The 25366-nt window shown below is 36.2% G+C and overlaps 1 protein-coding gene across 1 annotated transcript in view; it reads right to left on the reverse strand.

Moving 5' to 3' along the window:
- Positions 1 to 25366, reverse strand: part of Sec24CD (COPII coat complex component secretory 24CD) — a 400801-nt gene that overhangs the window by 131122 nt on the left and 244313 nt on the right. The window contains exons 11-12 of the mRNA XM_090409481.1: positions 24069 to 24181; positions 17683 to 17776 (exon numbers count right to left, since the gene is read on the reverse strand). Of these exons, the coding sequence (XP_090265607.1) occupies positions 17683 to 17776; positions 24069 to 24181 (207 nt within the window). The remainder of the gene's footprint in view (positions 1 to 17682; positions 17777 to 24068; positions 24182 to 25366) is intronic.

Below are 25366 nucleotides of genomic sequence, written 5' to 3' on the forward strand. Positions count from 1 at the left end.
TTAATGATATAGGATAAAGTTGTATTGTTATCACTTTAGAAGGATATTGAATTTATTCTTATTGTCTGTCGATGTGTTAAAGTTCACTTTTATATTGAATGAAATTAAGGATATGTTTAGAGTAGAGAATTGACAAATTATAAAGAGATTGTGAAAGATATGAATGTTATCTTGAGTAGTCTGACAGATCTATGGAGTTTTGGAATAACTGTGATAATAATACATAAATAATGCATTAGAGAGTGTTAATATAGTTCTTACTTTAGATAGCCGCTACATAATATGTTATAGGTATAATAGTAGTGTTTGAATGTTTTATGCTTTGTATGGATCTCCCTTAAGATGGAATTTGAATTAATGTTATTAAGTGTATCTACTTTTGAGAATTAATAAACCTTGCTTTTGATTCTAATAAAGACTTTCTGTGATTTCTGGAATCCGATGCACCTCTTATAAAATATTAATGCGAACCTATGCAGGATATTAGAAAGGGTATATTTTGGCCACGTCTGCAGAGTTGATAGGTATCATTAAGTACTGTCCTGAGATTACCTCTTGGTTGTTAATATTAATAATCTAATAGCGCTAAGTGGCGCAGTGAAACAAATAAATTTCTTGGTGTTTTACGAGGGGTAAATCTCGGACGCTCTGATACTGCATCGATCTCGAGGAAATTCCATTGTCCCTCAGAGGTACCATGTGTTACCCAATACAGTATATTACGGAGATATAGCACAAAGGTTGAAAATAGTTGTAAATGTAAGAAAGTGACACAACAAGGAGTGTGCAATGTGCTGTAATCAGCAAACCTGTGTACTGGATTGGCTGTCAGATGGAGTAGTTTGTTTATATAGAAGGAAGAGAGTGGGCAAAGGAAGAGAGCCTTGTGGGACCCCAGTTATAGCTGAAAGATAAGGAGCAATCCACTATCCTCGGAGAAAGCATCCAGTCGGAAAGCTCGCAACAATTGCAGAAGTTTAGGGACAGACAGGAGATTATTATTATTATTATTTGACACCTCCAGGGAGTCTAAGGACTCATCGAGGGAGGACACTTGCTCTACAACTCTGTCTCCACCATTCAATCACCAACTTAACGCAACTACACCAATTATTATTATGCAGGTATTCCTGGAGTCAGAAGACTCATCATGGAAGATCCATTATTTGACAGTACCTACCTCTCATTAAACTCATTCACTGACAAAGCCCTCACACAACTGCTGTTGGAAACTTATTCTATTCCATCCATTCACCATTGTGCTAACCACACTTTTACATAATTTCCATGGATGATCCCCCCACCCCCCCGCCTGCCATTCTCTCCCTTCCTGCCATGTACTGAAAAAGTCTTCAGTGTTAATCCTATAAAACCCCTTCAATAACTTATATGCTTCTATGTCTCCACTTTTTTGCCTATCAGCCAATTTTTGAAGCCCACTGACTTTCAATCTAGAATTCTAGATTGAAGGTCAGTGGGCAATCCTCAAGAATGCCTCTGAATTCTCTCCACCACTACTTCATTCCCACAAAATTCAGGTGACCAGATCTGCATGCAGTGGTACAAATGTGTCCTTATTAAAGCTTTATAAAGGGGAACAATAACTTCACTATTGCTCTTCCCAGTTTTGCATCATCAGCAAACAACTGAATATTTCCCATAATATATCCTATATCACTGATGTATGAATTAAACAACAGAGGACCAAGTATTGAGCCCTGCATTACACCAACAGTTGCTTGCTCCTGGACTCAATTCCTTCATACACTACTTTTTGATATTTGGCCATCCTCTAATCCAAATCACTAAATTCATATCCATCTCCATTTACTCCAATTTATGTGGGAGTTTACTTAAGTCTTTTGTGCCACATCCAGTCAAAAGCTTTTGAGATATCAAGGGCAACCAATTGAGATTCAACTAACTTTTCCATGGTGTTTGTCCTGAGATTTGTGACATAGGTAAGTAGATCTCATTGTTGATCAGCAGTGATGACAGAATTCATAATGGCAGTTATTTATCAGCAAGAACTTTCAAATTAGTGTAGGAGTTGGGTGTTGATAGTTCTTTCCATTACTTTAGAAAGACTTAATAATGAAGGAAATTGGACAGTAGTTAGAAGGTAAAGATTTGTCACTCTTCTTACAAATAGGGTTTATGTGGGCTAATTAAAGAACTGCAGTATAGATACTAGTATAATTAGGGTGTAAAAAGCAACGAAGTGAGAGTTAACTTTGGAGCAGAGACCTCTGAACTATAAGGGGAATGTCATCAGGGCCATAAGACTTCTTAGTATTCAATTTGGACAAGACTTTTCTGATCCCTTTCTGGTGGAAGCTCAAACGAGGCATTGAGTGTTCGATGTCTAGAATGGTTGGAAGACCTTTACCATGATCAGTCATGCAAGAAGAAAGACAAAGAGTTGGTTTTTTCTGTAGGTGATGGCGCAATAATACCATCTAGATGTTATAATAGTGGTGGTAGTAGTGTTGGGTATAAGCTATGACCAACAGTTTTGGCTAGAAAGCAAGGCATTGCTGCCATTTCTGAAGGATGCAAGTTTCCTGCTTTTAGCTCTCTCAAAGTTAATTTTAGGAGTGTTGATAATTTTTTTCCACCTAATCTAGGGTTTGGTATAAGCAATATAAGACCAGTTAGAGTAGGCTCAACTCTTCTCACGTACTGCCTTAGCAACCAGGGCTTATTTTGAACCAGGTCAAAATGTCGAGCTGTATTTTCTTGATTTTAAAGTAACTGTTCCAACACGTGTGCTTTTGTCTCCATAAATTCTACACAACGAATCCTTCTCCTGCAGAATCTTACAGCAATGCTTCAAGCTACCTCATAAGCTTGACATAATCACCTGTCCTGTAAGTCAAGATATACTTCTTATTTGAAAGCTGCATGTTTGACAACCTTCCAAATAGGGTTATATAAAGACCACGTGATCACTCTCCCTAAATAGAGGCAATGTGGTTACCTGGTTACGGACATAAGTTCAGATCCTATGCCTATATCCAGTGCTCTCAAATCCTGAGTTTCAAGTTATTATCTCTCAGAATGCGAATAAATCCCATTTCCTTCCCACCACATGGTCTTTCCTCCTTCCAGTATTTTTCTCCAGTATTGGTCTTTCCTCCGTCCAGTAACCGAAGTCCCCAATAATAATTACTCAATTTGAAATTGTACTAATTTGCAGATTCATGTTTTCTACATCATCCCATACCCCCCCCCATCATGGCAGCAACCAACTGTATATTTTCTCCCACTTGTCATCTCACAATGCAACTGAAAATATCAACTGCATTGTGAATGGAGAATCTATAGAAGAAACAAAACATTTCAGCTACTTAGGCATGATTTTTAGTGAAGATGATAAATTAAATATGGAAATAGACAACAGAATCAACAAAGCTGGTATGGTAGGAAGTCAACTGAATAAATTAATATGGAATAAGAATGAAATAAACACTAAATTAGTTAACCTCAAAGTCAACTAATAGTGAGATTTTGCTGACTTCAAAGTCAGCAAAGTCTCACTAATGTATATTAGTGAGAATCCACTGACAGCAACTTCTGGAAAGGATGCACTGACCAATGCCCAAAAAAAAAAAAAAAAAAAAACTTATTCCTGATATTTCTAGCACTGTAGAAAGCTTTTTTCACTTGGCTATAAATTAAACTAAACTTGCCAAGAAATTACCATATTTGCCGATGTATAAGATGCGCCCCCCCCCCCCCTTTTTTTGTACACATTTTTTAGGATAAAAACTTTATTACTGAATATTAAAATGAATTTACAGTATTTGAAATATAAAGTAATAAGTAGTTCTACTTTCAACAAATACCTAATATGCAATTACACGTAGCTTGTATGCAATATTGTAGCAATGCCGACGTTTTTCAGCCATAATTTGCCAAGAAATTTAGAGAAAATTTAACAGCAGAAATTTATCACCGTTCAAAACAACTGCGACAACAATTAGAAAGTTTAAATGAACAGGAACACAGTTGTGATTGTCGATGACAACGCATGCGCATCCACTGAACTCTACGTAATTAGAATGCTCTCACACACCGCAAGGAAGCAAGAAAGAAATCACGTAACTCGGAACAGAGAAAATTTCCAGAAATTAAAGTAATAAAAAACTGAGTATCAGCATATAAGATGCACCCTGTTTTTCAGACCTATTTTCAAAGAAAAAAGTGCATCTTATACGTTGGCAAATAAGGTATATTCTAAGCATAAGCAACCAAACTTATTCAAGTGCACATGAAGTATCTTCATGACTAAGCTACTTGTATGTAGAGGCTAATGACTTCATATTAATTGTCTTAGTATCCCATAATACAAATTGGATACTACAGCAATTAATGTGAAGTTTTGCTTTTGTATAAAGGATTAAACAAGGATTTCATCATCTAGTGTTATACTTCCACACCCAGCTTATTGGAAGCCTGAAGTAGCTTAAAGTTCCATGACAAAAAATTTATATATATATAAAAAAAATGAAAAAATAAAAAATAAAAAAATATATATATATAAAATTGATTTTAAAAAAATGAGAAAAATAAATCCTTAGCCCACCCACATTGCAAATGGTTTATTAGTATAATTTATTTACTAATATAGGTTTATTAATAACCTTTCATGGATGGGAACAACATAAATAAAATAACAATAAAAATCCTATAACACCATTTCTTTTCTGAAAGGGAGAGCAGAGCTTCTTCAGCCCTAACTTATTGACACCAGTGCCTACCTATCCTTCACACCTTTACTGACACAGTGAATACAAGTTATCAAAGAATAAAGGCTTTTCAGAAGGAGTACAGTAGACAACTGCCACATTATGTGGCCGTATACCTTAATATTCTTATAATGCTTTGTGACAGTGCAAGTTTTACAGTCAATTTTTGAGATACAGGAATTAAAAACCCGAGTTTCCAGAGTAAAAACCTACTTGTCCATGCATACCAAGATAATTATGCCAAATAATTGGCAGATTAACTAATCATTTTTATCAGATGAGATAATGTATTAAGCTTCAGAAATCTGCTCAAACAGGTACAAAGTCCTACACAAAAATGTTCAGGGAATTTTGACCATAAAAAAAAATTTTTTTTTTTAAATACTTACTCTAACTTCTAGTTTCCACTGTCTCCTTCTAGTAATCCCTTTGAGTATATATACAGTGATTACAGCCATTTATCCATGAATCCCTGAAAGTCCTCAAGTGTGACAGAGTTCCTCCTGCGATTCTGGCTGGACCTCCTCAATCATGCCTAAACAACAACCTTTCTACTAGGATTTCATCTTCTTCGAGTGCCATCTCCTATCGGATGGTCGGTGACCGCCTTGGCAAATTTTGAGCGATCCTCAGCCACTCTGAATGGTCCCCTCAAAACTCATGCCAGTCCACTGTATGATGTCTGCCAGCCAAGATTTCCTTCATCTTCCTTGTCCTCTTTTTCCATTGATCTTATCTTTTATAATCAACTGAAGTATGTTATGATTTTCATTATGAAGTAGGTGATCAAGATATACAGTTTTCATTATTTTCATGGTATCTAAAAGTTCACGTGATTTCCCCATTTGTTCCAGTACCTCCTGATTGGACGTTTTGCTGTCCATGGGATTTTTAACATCCGTCTGTATAACCACATCTCAAAGGCTTCAAGTTTTTTTTTATTGATGTTGTCTTCAACATCCAAGTTTCTGCACCGTACAGCAGTACAGACCATACATAGCATTTAACCATGCATACTCTACTCTAAGCTCTATATTTAAATTGCAGTTACACAGTATTGATTTCATCAGGAGAAAATTTTTTTCTTGCCATTTCACTTCTAATTTTTATTTCCATTTCTGGATTGCATTCTTCATTTAATTAACATCTGAGATATTTAAACTTTGCCACTCTTTCTATTTGTTTCCCATTTAAAGAAAGTGTTGAATAAAGAATTGGGTTCTTGCTTATGACCATGAATTTAGTTTTGGTGATATTTATTTTTAATCCCATTTTTTCACTCTCTTTGTTCACTAGTTTCAAAAGATTTTGAAGATCCTGATGTCAGCCAGGAGAGCTGTGTCATCAGCATATTGGATGTTATTTATGATTTCACCATTTATATTAATCCCTTCCTTTCGAGATTTTTTTGAAATATGGTTTCTGAGTATATGTTAAAATGAAGAGGTGATAGCCTTACTCCTTGTTTGATGTTAATGGAGTCTGTAATAATGTCATCAACTTGAACAGATGCCTTTTGGTTCCAATATAAGTTTTTAATGATCCTGATGTCTTTACCATCTAATCCAATTATTTTTAATAGTGCAATCATTTTGTCAAATGCTTTCTCGAAGTCGATGAAGCAAATGAATACTTCCTTGTTTTGATCACTACATTTTTAGAATAAGATTTAAGAACAGAAAAGAGCCTCTCTCATTCTCAAACCATTTCTAAAGCTGAACTGGGTATGAATGATGGTGTCTTCACATTTTCTGAATATTCTTTTTTGAATTATTGTCAGAAACATTTTGAGAACATGACTCATTAGGCTGATCATTTTACAGTCATTACAAGTTTTCGTATTTGCTTTTTTAGGCAGCATGATGAAGATTGATTGTAACCAGTCTTGAGGGATTATGCCTGCATTGTAGATCTTTATTAAATAGCTTTACTAATATAATAATGTTGTCACCTTCTAATAATTTTACTATTTCTGCTGGTATTCTATCAGGGCCTAAGGCTTTACCATTTTTAGCTGAGTTCGGCACACATTTTACCTCTGATCTTAGAATGCATGGACCTTCCATCTGTTCATAAGTATTTTCTGGGTTCTGTCTTTTATCAGTAAAATGTTCTCCAACATATTTCACCCATTATTGTATTTTGTCATCCCTTTCAGATATTATTTCTCTCTTTTTGTTTCGAAGGATATATAGTTGTTTTTTCTTAAATATACCTGAGATCTCTTTCAGCTTTTTGTGTAGATTAAAACTTTCATGCTTTTCCTACAGAATTTCTATTTCATCTTGCAGAACAGAAAAAAGTTGCGGGGGTCAATTGAATTTCTATATTCTTGCCAAAGTCCTCCCATGACTTTTGTTTACCTAGTTTTACACAGTCTTTAGCATTCTTGCATTTGTCTCTATATTCTCTAAGAGCACAAGCTGACTTATCTGACAGGAACTTTTGGTATGCTTTCTTCTTTTCCTTCACTGCCTCTTTAACTTCCTGTGTCCACCAGGGATGTCTGATTTTTTTATCCTTACAGACACCCTCACCACATGCCTCTCTGGCAGAATCAATCAATGTTTTCTTCAGAGTTTGCCATTGAATCTCCAAGGTTTGATTACTGTTCTCAAACTCTTCCATTTTTTCTTCAATAATCTTTGTGTATTTTAGTCTACAGCTCACATCTGAGAGCTACTCAATCTTTATTCGCTTTAAAACTTTCTAACATGTTATTCTTTTCAATATGAAATTCAATTTTATCCTGCTCAAGACTAAATAGTGATCGCTTCCAATTTCGAATCCTCTGTACACTCTGGTGTCCTGCACCAGGGAGAAAACATCACTATCAACAATAACATAGTCAATGAGACTTTTCTTATTCCTAGCCTCTTCTCTCCATGTGAATTTGTGCACATTTTTATGTTGGAACATGGTGTTAGTAATAACCAGTCCATGTCCTGAGCAGAAATCCAACAGATATTTACCATTATTATTAGCTTTCCTCTTTTCTCCAAATTTTTCCAAAATATTTTTCTATGTCTCACAATCATTTCCTACTCTGCTATTTAGATCCTCAACAAGGACCAACTTTTCCTTTTTCATTGTGTCAGTTGCTTTTTCTAAAGCCTCAAAAAATTACTCCACTCCTACCTTAGTAGAACCTTCTGTGGGACAATAGGCACAAATAAGTCTCATTGTCCAGTTCCCCATTCTCATATTTGCCCACATTACTCTACTTGAGACTGACTGCCATTCAAGAAGATTAGCCTCGTATTTTGTGTTGAATACTATGGCTACTCCTTCTTTTGTTGACTGTCATTGCCTGAATATAACATTTTGTATTTATTGCTCAGAAAGATCTCACCAGTTTTGGTCTTTTTTGTTTCAGTCACCCCTATTATGTCGATCTTGTACTTATCTAATTCCTCAGCTATTCCATTTCTTTGCCATTCAGGCTTCTTACGTTGATAGTAACGATCTTTAACTCTGGTGATGTTGAGTTGGGGTTTGTTTTCAGATTTGTTCCAGTAGCTGACTTTTCGCTGTTCACCCTGGTTCCCTGGCGAAAACAACGGGGGATTGTTTAACCGGGCGACGCCCCAGCCGGCATGAAATTTTGTAATGTTGTACCGTGATTTTGTATTTTGGTTTAAGGCAATAAGAATACAATTTGGTCGGCTAAATCCCAAATTGCCAGCTCATCCTCGTCCGTTCAGTATCCAAGTAGATACCCAACAAGGTGCACCACGAGAAGGTGAGGATTGGACATTAGGTCAGAAGCCCTGGTCGGTTCTCCGCATTCCTTTGAAGGCTATGTGGAGGTTTCCTCTCAGTTAGATTCTTTGCTCCTTAAAATTCACCATTTCAGATGAAGAAGAAAATCGTTGAACCATTAAAACACAATGGCATGTAACCCAAGAATGAAGTATCTTAGCTTGCTGGCTGTTGACATACTGATTCACAAGGGGTACTGCCCACCTCTTATAGTAACATAAACTATTCAAATTCCCCAAACGTTTTGGACAGCACCTTATATATGCCTAAAATTGCTTTTCTAAATTAGGATTCTGAATATGAAAATGAATGAGTCAGTCTGAGGTTGAGAGGTTTGATGCTTCAAATTTAGTCCTGATGTTCAATCTTCTTCTCTACTGAATGGTCAGTGTGTCCAAAATAAAGATTGCATTTTCATGGGACTTGTTTGTTCATGCAAAAAATGAACTAGACAGTCTATTTTAATTTTGATTATAACAGAAAACTGACATGTGCTCAACATCCTACCTATTTATTCTGAAATAACATTATTATAAAGAAATGAAATTCTTGTTTAAATAGTAACAGTGGACAGCTTAGTGATCTTTGACTGATTGGATAACTTTCAGACTATACCTATTTCACTGCATTACTATTACTATTATTACGGGCAACTCCAGGGAGTCATTGGACTCATCGAGGGAGGCCCCAAATCATATTCATCACAACTATTTGACATTCATACAGTATCTATCATACCTCGCCTTAAACTCATTCACTGTCACAGCATCCACCACAGACTCAGGGAGCGCATTCCACTCATTCACTACTCTAAAAGTAAAGAACCCAGATCTAACACCTTTACTAACCACACTTTTGCCCAGTTTCCATGGATGTCCCCTAGTCCTCCCACAACCAGCCCTGTTCTCAAAAATATCTTCTGAATTAATTTTATAGAAACCCTTCGTAATTTGAATGTCTCAATCATATCTCCCCTCCTCTGCCTATCAACCAATTTTTGCAACCCACAAATCCTCAACCTGTTCTCATACGGTTCATTCCACAGACCTGCTATCATCTTGGTCACTCGCCTCTGGATCCTCTCCACCTCCTCCCCATCAAGAAGAAACCTAGGTGACCAAATCTGAGCACAGTAGTCTAGATGGGATCTTATCAAAGCTCGATACAGAGGAACAATAACCTGCTTGTCTCTGCTTGTCATCGTATTCTTCAGCAACCAAGTGATTTGATGAGCTGTTTTGGTCACTTTTGCAATATGTCCCCTAAATTTCAATTCTTTATCTACCAACACTCCTAAATATCGTGCCTCATCAATTTCCTGGAGCACGGTTCCACCAATGCAGTAAACTGCCGCCAATCTTTTCACCCCAAAATGCATAACCTTACATTTTGCCACATTAAACTGACATCCATTCTCCTTAGCCCAGACTTCCAATCTATCCAAATCATCCTGCAAAATTTTGACGTCATCTGCATTTACTATTGCCCTACCCAACTTTGCATCATCCGCAAACAAATGAATTGTTCCTCTCAGATCATTTCCTATATCATTTATGAACAAATTAAACAGCAGTGGTCCAAGAACAGATCCTTGTGGCACACCACTAGTCACAGGCCGTCTTGTGGACTCTACTCCCGAGTAAACCACTCTCTGATATCTCTCCGTCAACCACCCTCCTATCCATCTCACCAACCCTATGTCCATTCCCATATGCTGCAATTTACTGATTAGAATACCATGTGGAATCCTGTCAAAGGCCTTGGCAAGGTCCAGTAGAATCACCGTAAACCCATTACCCTTATCCAGTTCAGCCGTCACTGTGTTATAATACGTGAGCAAGTTACTGAGGCATGACCTACCCTTCACAAAACCATGCTGTCCCCGATACAGTATCCCATTTTCTTCTATCCAATCTTGTATTTTCCTCTTGACTATTTTTTCTAAGACCTTGACAATGATTCATGATATGCTAATCGGTCGGTAATTTACTACAGCAGTCTTGGAACCACCTTTATGCAGTGGAACTATTTTCCCCTCTTTCCACCCGCTCGGGACTAACCCAGACCCGAGACTCAAATTAAACAAAATGGTCAAGGGTACTGACAATTCTTTAGCTGCTTCTCGTACAACACGAGCTGGTATACCATCCAATCCCACAGATGTATTGACATTGAGGTTATGCAATAGACTACTCACCTCCACTTCATTAACCACAATTCCCGTATAATCTACTGGTTTATTCGTTTCTGCAATGTCACCACCTGGATGATATACTTTTGCAAAGTGCTCACTCAGTAACTCAACTATCTCAACTGATTCAGTTACCTCCCTACCATCGGCATTCTTTAAAATCAATCTGCCATGTACATTTTTCCTTTTACTTGCTACATATCTAAAAAACTGTTTAGGATTCTCTTTAGCCTGCATGGCCAATGTTCTTTCGTAATCCTTTTTTGCTTTTCTTACCACACTCATCACCCTTCTGGCCTGTGCTTTATACCGTTCAGGTGCCTGCCGGTCACCCTTCTCCTTAAATTCCCTCCATAGTTGTTTCTTTTTTTGCAGCTCAAGCTTAATGGTGTTATTCATCCATTTAACCCCTACTTGATTTATTATTCGGACTCTAGGTATACAGTCAGCCATTGCTTCATGCAAGCACTTCTTAACTACCTCCCATGCACTATCAACTTCTAGTCCTTGCAGTTGTACATGCCATGGCACTGAACCAATCAAACTCCTAAGCTTGTCATACTTTCCAGCCCGATAATTCCACATGTACCCTGTCTTAATTGAAAATTCTACACCTTTAGCCACCTCCCAAGTCAAGACCCTATGATCACTCTCACCGATTGGTGGCAATGTGGTCATATTTGTTACAGCCAAATCCTCAGATGTAATTACTAGGTCAAGCACTCTCTGACCCTAGTATTTTCCATTACATGCTGTTGCAGATAGTTATCCCTTAATAACTGCATGAAATCCAGTTCCTTCCTCCCGTGTGTCCTCTCCTCACTCCAATCAATGCGACCATAGTTGAAATCTCCCATAATAATCACCCTCCTTCCACCCATTTCTTCTATTTGCTTGTGCATACTGTCACCACCATCTTTTCCATCACCTGGTCTATAGCAGCACCCAATTGTATATTTAGTTCTGCTAGCCACAATTTCACACCAAATGGCCTCAAATGTGCTCTTTTCTCTATCCTGCAATTCAACTTCTATTCTCCTTGGCTGGAGCTCATCAGCTATCATCAACAATACTCCTCCCCCCATTTTATTCTCTCTGTCATTCCTGAACACACTATACCCATCACATTCAATCCCACTAGTTATATCATCTACAGTCAGCCATGTTTTACTAATACCTATAACCTGTGGTCTGGAAGTGCCAACCATGGCCAAAAACTCTTCCTTCTTGTTCCTAATACTCCTAGTATTAGTGTACATGAATTTAAGACCCCCATTAGCCCCAACCATACCTTGACGCCTTATATTAACTATCCCACTCAGATTTGTTGTCCTTATTTGCTCTGGCATATTATATTCATTCTTACATTCAACTGCCTCTATAAGGTCTGTATCTCTACTCCCCCCCCCCCCCCCCTAACAAATCTAGTTTCCCTGAATTTGCACATCCACTACATTCAGCAACACTTTCTCAAGTCTTCTTACACCGTAACCATTCAAATGCAAGCCATCCATCTTATATAGATCCTTTCGCCCATCAAACTCACTCCACACATCCACAAATTCCACACCACTCGTCATACATAACCCACGCATAAAGTCATTTGCAATTATAGCCCTCCTTTTAAACATTTCACTGTCATACCGTGGCAAAAGACTAATCATTCTAACTCTTTCACTCTTTTCTTTTGCTACCTCAAACAATTCATTCAGGTCTTCTATCATTTCCATTTTATCTCCTTTCAAATCATTCGTACCTGCCACAACAATCATTTCTTTCACCCTTTCCTTTTGCTCTCTAATAGATGCAGTTACGTCCTTAATGGTCGCACCAGGTTGGTACGATTTTGTCAAATTCTCTACTAACACACCTCGTAATAACGAGTCTCCATACAGCACTCTATCCTTCATTCTGTTCATGTTCACATTCATACGTCTATTTTTCCTGTCATACCTTTTATTATTGGTTGGTTCATTCAGTCTACTTTTGTTCATGCACTCTAGCTGCTGTTTTGCTCTTTCCATCGCACTATTCAACAACGCGATCTCACTCAATGCATCTATCTCATCGTTTTTGTTCTCTGAGAAACCATTTATACTATCATTCACACTTTCTACATTCACACTCTCACAATTTTCATGTACAACCTTGCCGTTTCCTGTCATATCCCTGTTTCCTTCATTCTGAAGGTTGACAAAAATATCACACTCACGATCCGAAATACACTTCAATTCCGCATTCTCCCTACATTTTCTACACACATTCAATCGTTTATTATCATCTAACCACACTCCGACCGCACTCCGCAAAGCGTACATTTCACAGCTAGTACACTGACTCATTTCTTTTATGCTACCGTTCTTTGATAACGATGGCGAACCTACATTACTGGCCGCTATTTTCCTTCGCACAGGTGCCATTATTATCTGTGACGTGTTTTGTCAAATTATACCCTAATCTTTAATAATTATTCAATTAATAAATAAGAGGAAAAAAACTACAAACATCAGAACATTTAAGTACTAAATATAATTAAATAAAATGAAATATAACTAAATACAGTAACTTAGCTTCGTTTTGTCTTCCACCGTTACGCGTTCGATTCCGACGGTACCAAAATATATTATATCGCGACAGCAACTAACTTCCAAAAAACAACCACTGAAGTACACTCGTATCATGATCCTTCAAAATTCTTACTTGAAGAATGGAACAAATGGTACAACTCTGCATTACATTTTCAAGATGTCATGTTTATGTGATGAATGATGTTCCAAATTCTATTTGAAATATTTGATTGTGAAAATAGACTTGCAGTATAGAGAAGGCCAGGGTGTCAACCAGCCTTAATATGACTTCCCCATCTCCCAACATCTTGACTCTCTAATCATGCTATAAAGAATTCTGAATGTCCCCTCCACAATATCATCCAAAGTTTTCCGTATGGTGTAGGTGGGCAATATTTTTATCATATGGCATGGTTTATTGATGGAAATTCAAAAGTTTGTACACAAAGTTAATTCCAGTGATTCAGAGATACATCCTTGAAACTGAAAACTATTTTCTTTTTAGGCTTTCTTGTTCTTCAACCAAAGAAAAACAGGTCTTGGATTCTCAGTTTTCCAGAAATAACACACACACACACACACACACACACACACACACACACACACACACACACACACACACACACACACACAGAACATTACATGTTTTATATCATTATCAGTGTCAAAATCTAACACTATAAGGACTCTTTTCCCCCATTCTCATGTTCTTTGTTGAATGAATTAAGCAAGAAACAGAAAAATCTACTTTCTGTTCTTATCAGCTTTAGTGATAGGCTCATTAAGAATGTCGAGTGGTCATCTCAAGTCCAAGGAATCTCTGAATATATAGCTAGAATTCTTAAAACACAATCTACTGACTGGAGAAGGAATATGCTAACCACTCAACCAACCAGGCCAGCAATCTCTTTGACAAATCAAGGAGATCTACAAAAGATTGTACATAAAAAAATATAAGAAATATATAAGTATCGCTATGTATAACTTTGAACAGATCTGATAAACTTATCCTCAAATATGGGAAATAGTATTACTCAGTACTCAATGTTACAGCAGTGGCAATTTAAGACATTTATTTTTTAATATATCAGCTCAACACAAAACCCATAACACAATAGCATCATGTGTGTTGGCAAGTGGTTAAGTAGAAAGAAGGAATATATTAATAAGTTTCTTGTAAAGGTGAGAGTTGTATTTGTTGGGGGAAAAAAGTATGGTAAAAGGCTATTCCAAAAGTCAGGGGTAGATAAAATGATAAGAAATTGGTTTAATATGTTCAGAGTTGAACTATATGGATGAAAAAACTAGCAGCCACTTGTGTTTTCATGTGATTAGATGAAAAGCAAAGGACCACTGTGACCTGTGATGATTCATCTGCACTGCCAATCAGTATCATTTACACTAGCCACTGTACAAAATAAGCTCTCAAAACAATGCACAAAAATTATGAAATATATATTTTTTGTCTTTTATGTAAGTAAGTAATTATCTTATTGAACAAAATATCACTGGTTATTACTAATACCATGTTCCAACATAAAAATGTGCACAAATTCACATGGAGAGAAGAGGCTAGGAATAAGAAAAGTCTCATTGACTATGTTATTGTTGATAGTGATGTTTTCTCCCTGGTGCAGGACACCAGAGTGTACAGAGGATTTGAAATTGGAAGTGATCACTATTTAGTCTTGAGCAGGATAAAATTGAATTTCATATTGAAAAGAATAACATGTAAGAAAGTTTTAAAGCGAATAAAAGTTGAGCAGCTCTCAGATGTGAACTGTAGACTAAAATACAGAAATATTATTGAAAAGATAATGAAAGAGTTTGAGAACAGGAATCAAACCTTGGAGATTCAGTGGCAAACTCTGAAGGAAACATTGATTGATTCTGCCAGAGAGGCATGTGGTGAGGTTGTGTGCAAGGATAAAAAAATCAGAACTCCCTGGTGGACACACAAAGTTAAAGAGGCAGTGAAGGAAAAGAAGAAAGCATATCAAAAGTTCCTGGCAAATAAGTCAGCTTTTACTCTTACAGAATACAGAGACAAATGTAAGAAAGCTAAACAGTGTGTAAAACTAGCTAAACAAAAGTCATGGGAGGACTTTGGCAAGAATATAGAAAATAAATATCAAGAAGGTGGCAAAATATTCTGGAGGTTGTTGAAGAAGCTTAGGAATGGAGGAAAGAGTGCTGTAAAAGGAATTAGAGATGATAATGGTGAAATGAAAACAGGAGAAAAAGATATCCTTGAAGTATGGAGTAATTACTTTGAAAAACTGCTAAATGAAACAAGCGGTGATGACAGCACAGTGATAAAAAACACTGACCAGGCATGCAGTCAGGAATACATATCCATACTTGAAGTAGAAAAAGCCATCAAAGGCTTGAAATGTGGAAAGGCAGCAGGAGTAGATGATATTCGACCAGAAATGCTGAAGTATGGTGGTATAAGAGTCTTATAGTGGCTGCACTGCATAGTTCAGAAAGCCTGGACAGAGGGACGAATTCCCGATGATTGGAGTAGAGCTCTCATAGTACTCATATATAAAAAGGGAAATAAAACTGAATGTGAGAATTACAGAGGTATTTCCCTACTGAGTGTTCCTGGCAAGATCTATGCAAGTATACTTGAGAAACGGTCGAGAAGAATTGTGGAAGAAAAGCTTGGTGAAGAACAAGCTGGATTCAGGCCAAATAGAGGCTGTCAGGATCAGATCTTCACTTTATGACAAATAGTTGAGAAAGCATGGGAATATAACAAAGATCTGTATTTAAGTTTTGTCGATTTGGAAAAGGCATATGACAAGGTGCCAAGAGAGAAGCTATTCAATACGCTGCAGTTATATGGTGTCAATGGGGCATTATATCAAGCAATACTTAGTCTTTATTTGAGTTGTGAGTCAGCAGTTAGAATTGAAGGAAGTACAGGAAGATGGTTTAATGTTAAATCTGGTGTGAGACAAGGATGTACATTATCCCCTCTGTTATTCATTATCTATATGGATCACATTATGAAGGAATGTGGTATTAAACCTGATATCAAAATTGGAGATGTTAATGTTAGCTCTTTGCTTTATGCGGATGATGTTATACTTCTAAATAAATCTGCTACAAGTCTGCAAGATTCTCTGACTAAATTGAATAGCTGTTGTAATAGATATGGTATGAAGGTCAGCAATAAAAAGACAAAGACAATGAAAATAGGCAGAATCATTGAAAATGTCAACTGTGTTGTGAATGGAGAACCTGTGGAACAAGTAAAACATTTCAGCTACTTAGGCACAATTTTTACTGAAGATGGTAAACTAAATATAGAAATAGACAACAGAATCAGCAAAGTTGGTATCGTGGGAAGTCAATTGAATAAATTCATATGGAATAAGAAAGAAATTAGTCGGAACACTAAATTAGCTGTATACAAGACTGTGTTCAAACCAATTTTAACTTATGGATCTGAAAGCTGGGTCAGAAGTAAAACACTTGACCAAAGACTAGAGACCGCAGATATGAGAGTCCTGAGAAAGATTAGAGGCGTGAACAGATGGCATCAATAGCAATATCATATTAAAAATGAGGATATTAGGAAAGAACTTGACATTGTCAGCATCCAGGAATGCGTTAGCAGAGCTAATCTCAGATGGTATGGTCATTTAAATAGAATGGGAGAGGAAAGATTAGCAAAACAAGTGTTCTCTGCCAGGTTGGTAGGAAAACGACCCAGAGGAAGACCAAGATATAGGTGGATTGATATGGTACAAAGTGCCTTAGACGATAGAAATATAAGATCTGATAATGTTGGAGTCCTGACAAATAACAGACTGATTTGGAGGAAAATTGTAGATAGGAAGTTAGTAATGATGTAATTTTTTCATGTAGTACTGTCATATCCTGTACACCCCTTGAGGGTACATGGCAGGAATTTGATGATGATGATGATGATGACAAAATATCAAGATACATGCAGTGGTGACATTTGATAAAAACTGTTGTTTCATGAATTAATATGTTTGTTGACAAGGAGGCAATGTTAAAATCCATTCTTGTCATATCACCGTCGAAAAACAAATAACAATTAGCAAAATTTTTTACTTGTACAGAAATTCATTGAATGAGCAATAACAGAAAAATATTTTAACTGCCTTTAGACACAAATTTGTTGTGGATGCAGTACATAATGTTTATTTTACATTAAAAAAAAAAAAAAAATCCAGTCAAAATTCTTACCTTTAATAACATAAATTTGGAATATTCTCTCTCAAAAAAATAAGTTTTTCTAAAAGTTTATGAAGGATAAGCAAGTTATAATTATTCTGACTACTATATATAAATTTTATATGTTATTACTACTACTCCTTTCTTCTGCAATATAATATTAATTCCTAAATTCGAATGAGTAGAAATAACTTACTTTAAGTGCCTCAAGACCAGCCTGTATGACAGGCCCAAGTACTGTTTCCGTTTCTCTGGTATCAGCAAATATTATAGGTATTTGTTCCAATAAGCTAAAAGAAAAGTTAATTCTGTTATGAAAATAGAAGATATATATATATATATATATTTCATTATAGTTAAATAAATTCAACTGAAACTTGGTTTCAAAACTGATTAAAGAGTTTTTGAGAAGAAACATCATGCTATGAATGTTGTCTTGGTTTGTACTAATTAAAAGAAACTCTGACCAGAAATGAGCTATGAATTATGTGCTATAATAAATATTATAGCACATAATCTGCTATGGTGAATTTCATTTAGCATAGCTATGTGCCTATGAGTCTTCACGTGGGACTTTACAGTAGTTTGTTATAATGAAGGTTAATTGCCTGCCCCCCCAACACACACACACACACCCCTTATGATAAAGACAATTCATAAAATACAAACCATTTAAAATAAGTAACTGTCCTTTCTCCAGACCAAGTAGAAATAAGTCTGCTCAAATCACCTGGGGTTCTAAAAACTTGCAAAAACTTGCCCTGCCAGGCAACAAAGTTCAGCAAAGTGCATAAATCCCTATTATGTACATCAGAGACCAAGCAGAAATTAGTTTGTCAAATCACCCAAGTTCGAGAAACTTGCATCATCAAATTCCTGCCATGTATCCACAAGGGGTGTACAGGATATGACAGTACTACATGAAAAAATTACATCATTACTAATTTCCTATCTACAATTTTCCTCCAAATCAGTCTGTTACTTGTCAAGACTCCAACATTATCAGATCTTATATTTCTATTGTCTAAGGCACTTTGTACCATATCAATCCACCTATATCTTGGTCTTCCTCTGGGTCGTTTTCCTGCCAACCTGGCAGAGAACACTTGTTTTGCTAATCTTTCCTCTCCCATTCTATTTAAGTGACCATACCATCTGAGATTACTCTGCTAACGCATTCCTGGATGCTGACAATGTCAAGTTCTTTCCTAATATCCTCATTTTTAATATGATATTCCCATTGATGCCATCTGTTCACGCCTCTAATCTTTCTCAGGACTCTCATATCTGCGGTCTCTAGTCTTTGGTCAAGTGTTTTACTTCTGACGCAGCTCTCAGATCTATAAGTTAAAATTGGTTTGAACACAGTCTTGTATACAGCTAATTTAGTGTTCCGACTAATTTCTTTCTTATTCCATATGAATTTATTCAATTGACATCCCACGATACCAGCTTTGCTGATTCTGTTGTCTATTTCTATATTTAGCTTACCATCTTCAGTAAAAATTGTGCCTAAGTAGCTGAAATGTTTTACTTGTTCCACAGGTTCTCCATTCACAACACAGTTGACATTTTCAATGATTCTGCCTATTTTCATTGTCTTTGTCTTTTTATTGCTGACCTTCATACCATATCTATTACAACAGCTATTCAATTTAGTCAGAGAATCTTGCAGACTTGTAGCGGATTTATTTAGAAGTATAACATCATCCGCATAAAGCAAAGAGCTAACATTAACATCTCCAATTTTGATATCAGGTTTAATACCACATTCCTTCATAATGTGATCCATATAGATAATGAATAACAGAGGGGATAATGTACATCCTTGTCTCACACCAGATTTAACATTAAACCATCTTCCTGTACTTCCTTCAATTCTAACTGCTGACTCACAACTCAAATAAAGACTAAGTATTGCTTGATATAATGTCCCACTGACACCATATAATTGCAGCGTATTGAATAGCTTCTCTCTTGGCACCTTGTCATATGCCTTTTCCAAATCGACAAAACTTAAATACAGATCTTTGTTATATTCCCATGCTTTCTCTCTGATCCTGACAGCCTCTATTTGGCCTGAATCCAGCTTGTTCTTCACCAAGCTTTTCTTCCACAATTCTTCTCAACCGTTTCTCAAGTATACTTGCATAGATCTTGCCAGGAACACTCAGTAGGGAAATACCTCTGTAATTCTCACATTCAGTTTTATTTCCCTTTTTATATATGGGTACTATGAGAGCTCTACTCCAATCATCGGGAATTCGTCCCTCTGTCCAGGCTTTCTGAACTATGCAGTGCAGCCACTGTAAGACTCTTATACCACCATACTTCAGCATTTCTGGTCGAATATCATCTACTCCTGCTACCTTTCCACATTTCAAGCCTTTGATGGCTTTTTCTACTTCAAGTATGGATATGTATTCCTGACTGCATGCCTGGTCAGTGTTTTTTACCACTGTGCTGCCATCACTGCTTGTTTCATTTAGCAGTTTTTCAAAGTAATTACTCCATACTTCAAGGATATCTTTTTCTCCTGTTTTCATTTCACCATTATCATCTCTAATTCCTTTTACAGCACTCTTTCCTCCATTCCTAAGCTTCTTCAACAACCTCCAGAATATTTTGCCACCTTCTTGATATTTATTTTCTATATTCTTGCCAAAGTCCTCCCGTGACTTTTGTTTAGCTAATTTTACACACTGTTTAGCTTTCTTACATTTGTCTCTGTATTCTGTAAGAGTAAAAGCTGACTTATTTGCCAGGAACTTTTGATATGCTTTCTTCTTTTCCTTCACTGCCTCTTTAACTTCCTGTGTCCACCAGGGAGTTCTGATTTTTTTTATTCTTGCACACAACCTCACCACATGCCTCTCTGGCAGAATCAATCAATGTTTCCTTCAGAGTTTGCCACTGAATCTCCAAGGTTTGATTCCTGTTCTCAAACTCTTTCATTTTCTTTTTAATAATATTTCTGTATTTTAGTCTACAGTTCACATCTGAGAGCTGCTCAACTTTTATTCGCTTTAAAACTTTTTTACATATTATTCTTTTCAATATGAAATTCAATTTTATCCTGCTCAAGACTAAATAGTGATCACTTCCAATTTCAAATCCTCTGTACACTCTGGTGTCCTGCACCAGGGAGAAAATATCACTATCAACAGTAACATAGTCAATGAGACTTTTCTTATTCCTAGCCTCTTCTCTCCATGTATATTTGTGCACATTTTTATGTTGGAACATGGTGTTAGTAATAACCAGTCCATGTCCTGAGCAGAAATCCAACAGATATTTGCCATTATTATTAGCTTTGCTCTTTTCTCCAAATTTTCCCAAAATATTTTTGTATGTCTCACAATCATTTCCTACTCTACTATTTAGATCCCCAACAAGGACCAACTTTTCCTTTTTCATTGTGTCAGTTGCTTTTTCTAAAGCCTCACAAAATTCCTCCACTTCTACCTTAGTAGAACCTTCTGTGGGACCATAGGCACAAATAAGTCTCATTGTCCAGTTCCCCAAGTTAAGAATGGGCAGAATTGAATGGATGGAATGATGATGTTCCATTTGGTATTGATTTTGATAACAGTTCTGAAAACAGTATTAGATTTGAAATAATATGAAGATATGTAATTATTGATTACATATCTTCATATTATTTCAAATCTAATACTGTTTTCAGAACTGTTATCAAAATCAATACCAAATGGAACATCATCATACCATCCATTCAATTGTGCCCATTCTTATGCTGAGTCCCCCTAATTAAAGGTTTTAGGCAATTAAATGCAGCAAGATTACCATTCCTCTGCTTCTGCTCCTTTAGAGGGCTAAAAGATATGCATCTTATGCCTGTGGATGTGTGTGTGCATGTAGCCAGTTTATTTACTTGTTTTGAGATATGAAAAAAAAAAAAAAAAAAAAACTGTTTCTAGGAAGAGGAGAAAACTCTACCTCCATATGAGAATGGCTAACTCAACATTTAATTGAAACCCTGATAAAGGTTCTTCATATCATAGGCAGGATTGAAACAGGTATTTGCAACCAAAAAGCTTCATTGAAACTGACTGAGCAATGAAGATTGATCTGCTTTACTTCCAAAAACTCAAGTATGCTCAAACTTCATATTCTTCCTAATATATAAAATTCAAATTAATAACTGGGGCTTCAGAAATTCAATTGCCCACTGGTCATAAGCAAGTTTTGTATTCATCATAATTGTAAGCAGTCCAGGAGGCTTGGAAACCTTTGGATGCCTTGTTTGAGACATTAGCTTCATGTTGCCTGTGATTCATCTCTGGGGCTTCTTTTGTCTGAAGCACCAACAATGATTGTACTTTTGACTTACCAGTTTCATGTAGCCATAAGCATAAATAAGTTATCAGAGACAAGTGAATTTTCAGCCTCGTTTTAAACGTATTCAAAATATATTCTTTCCCTCTCCCCCCCACACACATAATTTACACTTTCTCCCCATTTTAAAACATCTCAATCACTGTTAAGTTATTTTGATCATGATTATCGTGATGGCTGTTAACTAGTTTATTAAAGAAGTTTTATTTCCAACTAGAGGATAGTATTTTAAGTAATTTCTTTAAAAAATTAGTTCTTTCATATACTGTATGCAAGAAGATACTCTCAACAATATATCTCACTGCTGGTTTGATATGTGAAGTAATTCCAGTCTAAAACAGATGACACTAGTTATATCTCATCTCACTCTGTTATGTACTAAAGCCTACCAAGCTCTTGCAAGTTAATTATGAAATAGTCAAGAATTCTCAAACAACATTTTGCATTGCTTGCAAGCTATCATGATTCTTTGTACAAAAATCAGATATACCATTCAACAAATTTTTAAAAAAAATTTAAGAATCAATTTTCATTTATTTCCCTGCCAACAGTAATGGACACATTTATATTCTTCTGTAAAATATATTTATATTCTTGTATAAAATATAATAAATTTAGTTTAATCCTTTATCCAAGTGTGAGCAAACAAAGTTTGTGCCTGAAAGTATCTTCAGGACTGGGGTAAGGTAGTACAACACCAAGCAACTCGTTGCAAAGGTGGAGAAAGCACTCATCACTCCTATCTCAGTATCTCCCATAATGCAAAGCACATCTCCATGCAGATATGTGTAATGCTATGCATTAAGACAAGGGCTACTACCCATACTGGTTTCAACCTTTATTGAGGTCTTGTCAGTGGGAGCCAGGCTCCCACTGACAAGAAAAATAAACTCTCAACATCTTTCTCTGAATCCGGAGTAATTTAATAATAAGGTTGTACACCCTTTGGCAACTCCTATAGGTTGGGATGACCTCTCATTGCTTCTGCCTTGGTGTCTCCACTACTGGGCCTGGCTTCCACTGACGAGACCTCAATAAAGGTTGAAACCGGTATGGGTAGTGGCCCTTGCCTTAATGCATAGCATTACACATATCTGCAAGGAGATGTGCTTTGCATTATGGAAGATACTGAGATAGGAGTGATGAGTGCTTTCTCCACCTTTGCAACGAGTTGCTTGGTGTTGTACTACCTTACCCCAGTCCTGAAGATACTTTCAGGTGCAAACTTTGTTTGCTCACACTTGGATAAAGGATTAAACTAAACTTATTATGATGATGAAATAATGTATTTGATAAAAAGATTTAGTGATAATTATTCAGCTGGCCTGAAGATCTGGAAGACTTGGGAAAAGAAGAAATTAAGATTTTGGATAAAAATTTCAGCTTTGATGATAATGAAGAAAGCTTCATTACACTAGTGAAAGAGTAAGTGCGAGTTCAAAGGTGTGGGGAAGCATTTAAACACACAACATGTTTCCATTTCTCTCAAAGCAGTTTTATGAGAAATGGAAAAGTGCAGCCATTATATCAGCAAGTATATTGTTATATGAATGAGGTTTAAATCAAATTTAATAAAAGGAAAGTTAAGGTCAGTAATAAATCCCTCCACCCTGAATGATTTATTGATTCCATAAATCATTCAGGATGGAGAAGTTTCGCAAAGAAAGGCCATATAATGGCCCTTCTCTGCAAGTCTATTCCAGATAAATCAGTTGACAAGTGGTATTTTACAAAAAAAAAAAAAAAAAAAAAAAAAAAATACACTAAAGGACACGTGAAACCATTATGAATTGTGTCAGTGATCAGTGGCACCCATTTTAAACCCACATGAAAGAAAAGGATATTTCTGTATAATTGTGTGCAATGTCTAGTAAGAATTAAAGAATGTATATTACTTTTTGTCACCATAACATTTACTTTTTAAAAAAAAAAAAAAATATCACCTATAACAATATTTTTTTATAAAGGAGACGGTTATCTCAGTTGAGTAAGATGTTTTTGTGGCTAGTAGATTTAAGTTACATTTCTGAAGCCTGGTTAATTATCTCATTTAGGTAATTTATCAACAAGCAGTTTAAGCATAACCTACTATTTGATATATGAAAGTAGTGCCTTTCTGGTTAAATAAGCTTTGCTATTTTTTTTTTTAAGTTCAAACTTTTGGAGCAAACATGAAATGTTTTATTCAGATTTTACACTGTATATCGCAAAATAGTTTTTAATTACCTATCTATGACAGTTTCGGCTTCTTGCAGCTTTACTAAGAATCCATCCAGAAGGGGCATAAACATATCTTGTACATCTGATACTACTAACATTTGTGGTTGAGCAAGACTGCCCTTAAAAAAGAAAATGCAAAAACTGAATTCTTAATTTATACTACAAAGAAATATGGCATTCTTTTAAATGAAAATTGCTATATATTACTGTTAAGTCTAAAAGAAATAATCTCACTGAAATTAAAAAGATTTTCTAACTAACAATTGAAGAATTCCACAGTACAAATGTGTAAAATATTTGGATACTAATTACTTGCTCTTTTTGGAATTTTTAACATAATTACAACCACCAGTAGAAAATTATTCTAGCACTACCTACATACACAAGACAGAATGAAATACATCATAGTTTGCCATAGTTTTTTAGTTATTATTATGGCTAAAACAAATAACACAATGAAGCTAATTTTTCATGTATATTCCTCTTGACAGGTTTGCAGGAAATAGTTTCTGGAGAAAATTTCTACTGGCTTATTGAATACCTCATATGGTGAATGCCACGTTTGGTCTCCAAGAGTAGAGATATTGGTTTCTCCTGCCCCCCCCCCCCCCCAACGCAGCATGAGTGATATACTTCAAGGGCATGCCAAACATACTTAAGGACCCCAAAATCTCCTCTATTTCAAGGTACATCAGTAAAAACTGCAGTGCCACAGACAGGCTGCAAATAGTACAGACCCAAACCTGTCCTATCATAATGAGTTACACGGCTTTTCAACTGGCACATAATCCCACTGCCGTATACTCTGTAGATCATGCCTGGAGAGGGAGTCCAAGTAGTGGTATATGGGGGGGGGGGGGTAAAGCACTGTTGAGGCGACAACTTGGAGACTGGTCACTCTATGTATGAGTATCATGTCCTAAAGTATCTCATCTCACTCCAACGTCCCCACTGTGTCCTTCCATCTAACCATAAATGAACCAATAACAAAACATATGAACATTGACAGTGGCACTGCTACTGAAACCAATCCCAGAAAAAGAAAAAAATTATGCCAGAATCTCCATGAAAAAAAAACTCGCTTCACTTTCACATCCAATTTACCAACATCTGTGACACAAACACCAACATAAATGATATTCATGATCACTTACCACCTACTCTTATAGAAACCCAAATTGCAACTGCATTCACTACTGTCCAATTTCAGTGTCCAAATTACACCTCACAATTCCTTTTGCTACAAGGATGGAATCCATGCCTTTGTGAGATATGAGACTGCTTGAAAGAAAATAGCTAATACA

The sequence above is a fragment of the Typopeltis vanoorti genome, chromosome 19 (genome assembly GCF_054136105.1).
Source record: "Typopeltis vanoorti isolate ZY-2024b chromosome 19, IOZ_Tvanoo_1.0, whole genome shotgun sequence".
NCBI lineage: Eukaryota > Metazoa > Arthropoda > Arachnida > Uropygi > Thelyphonidae > Typopeltis > Typopeltis vanoorti.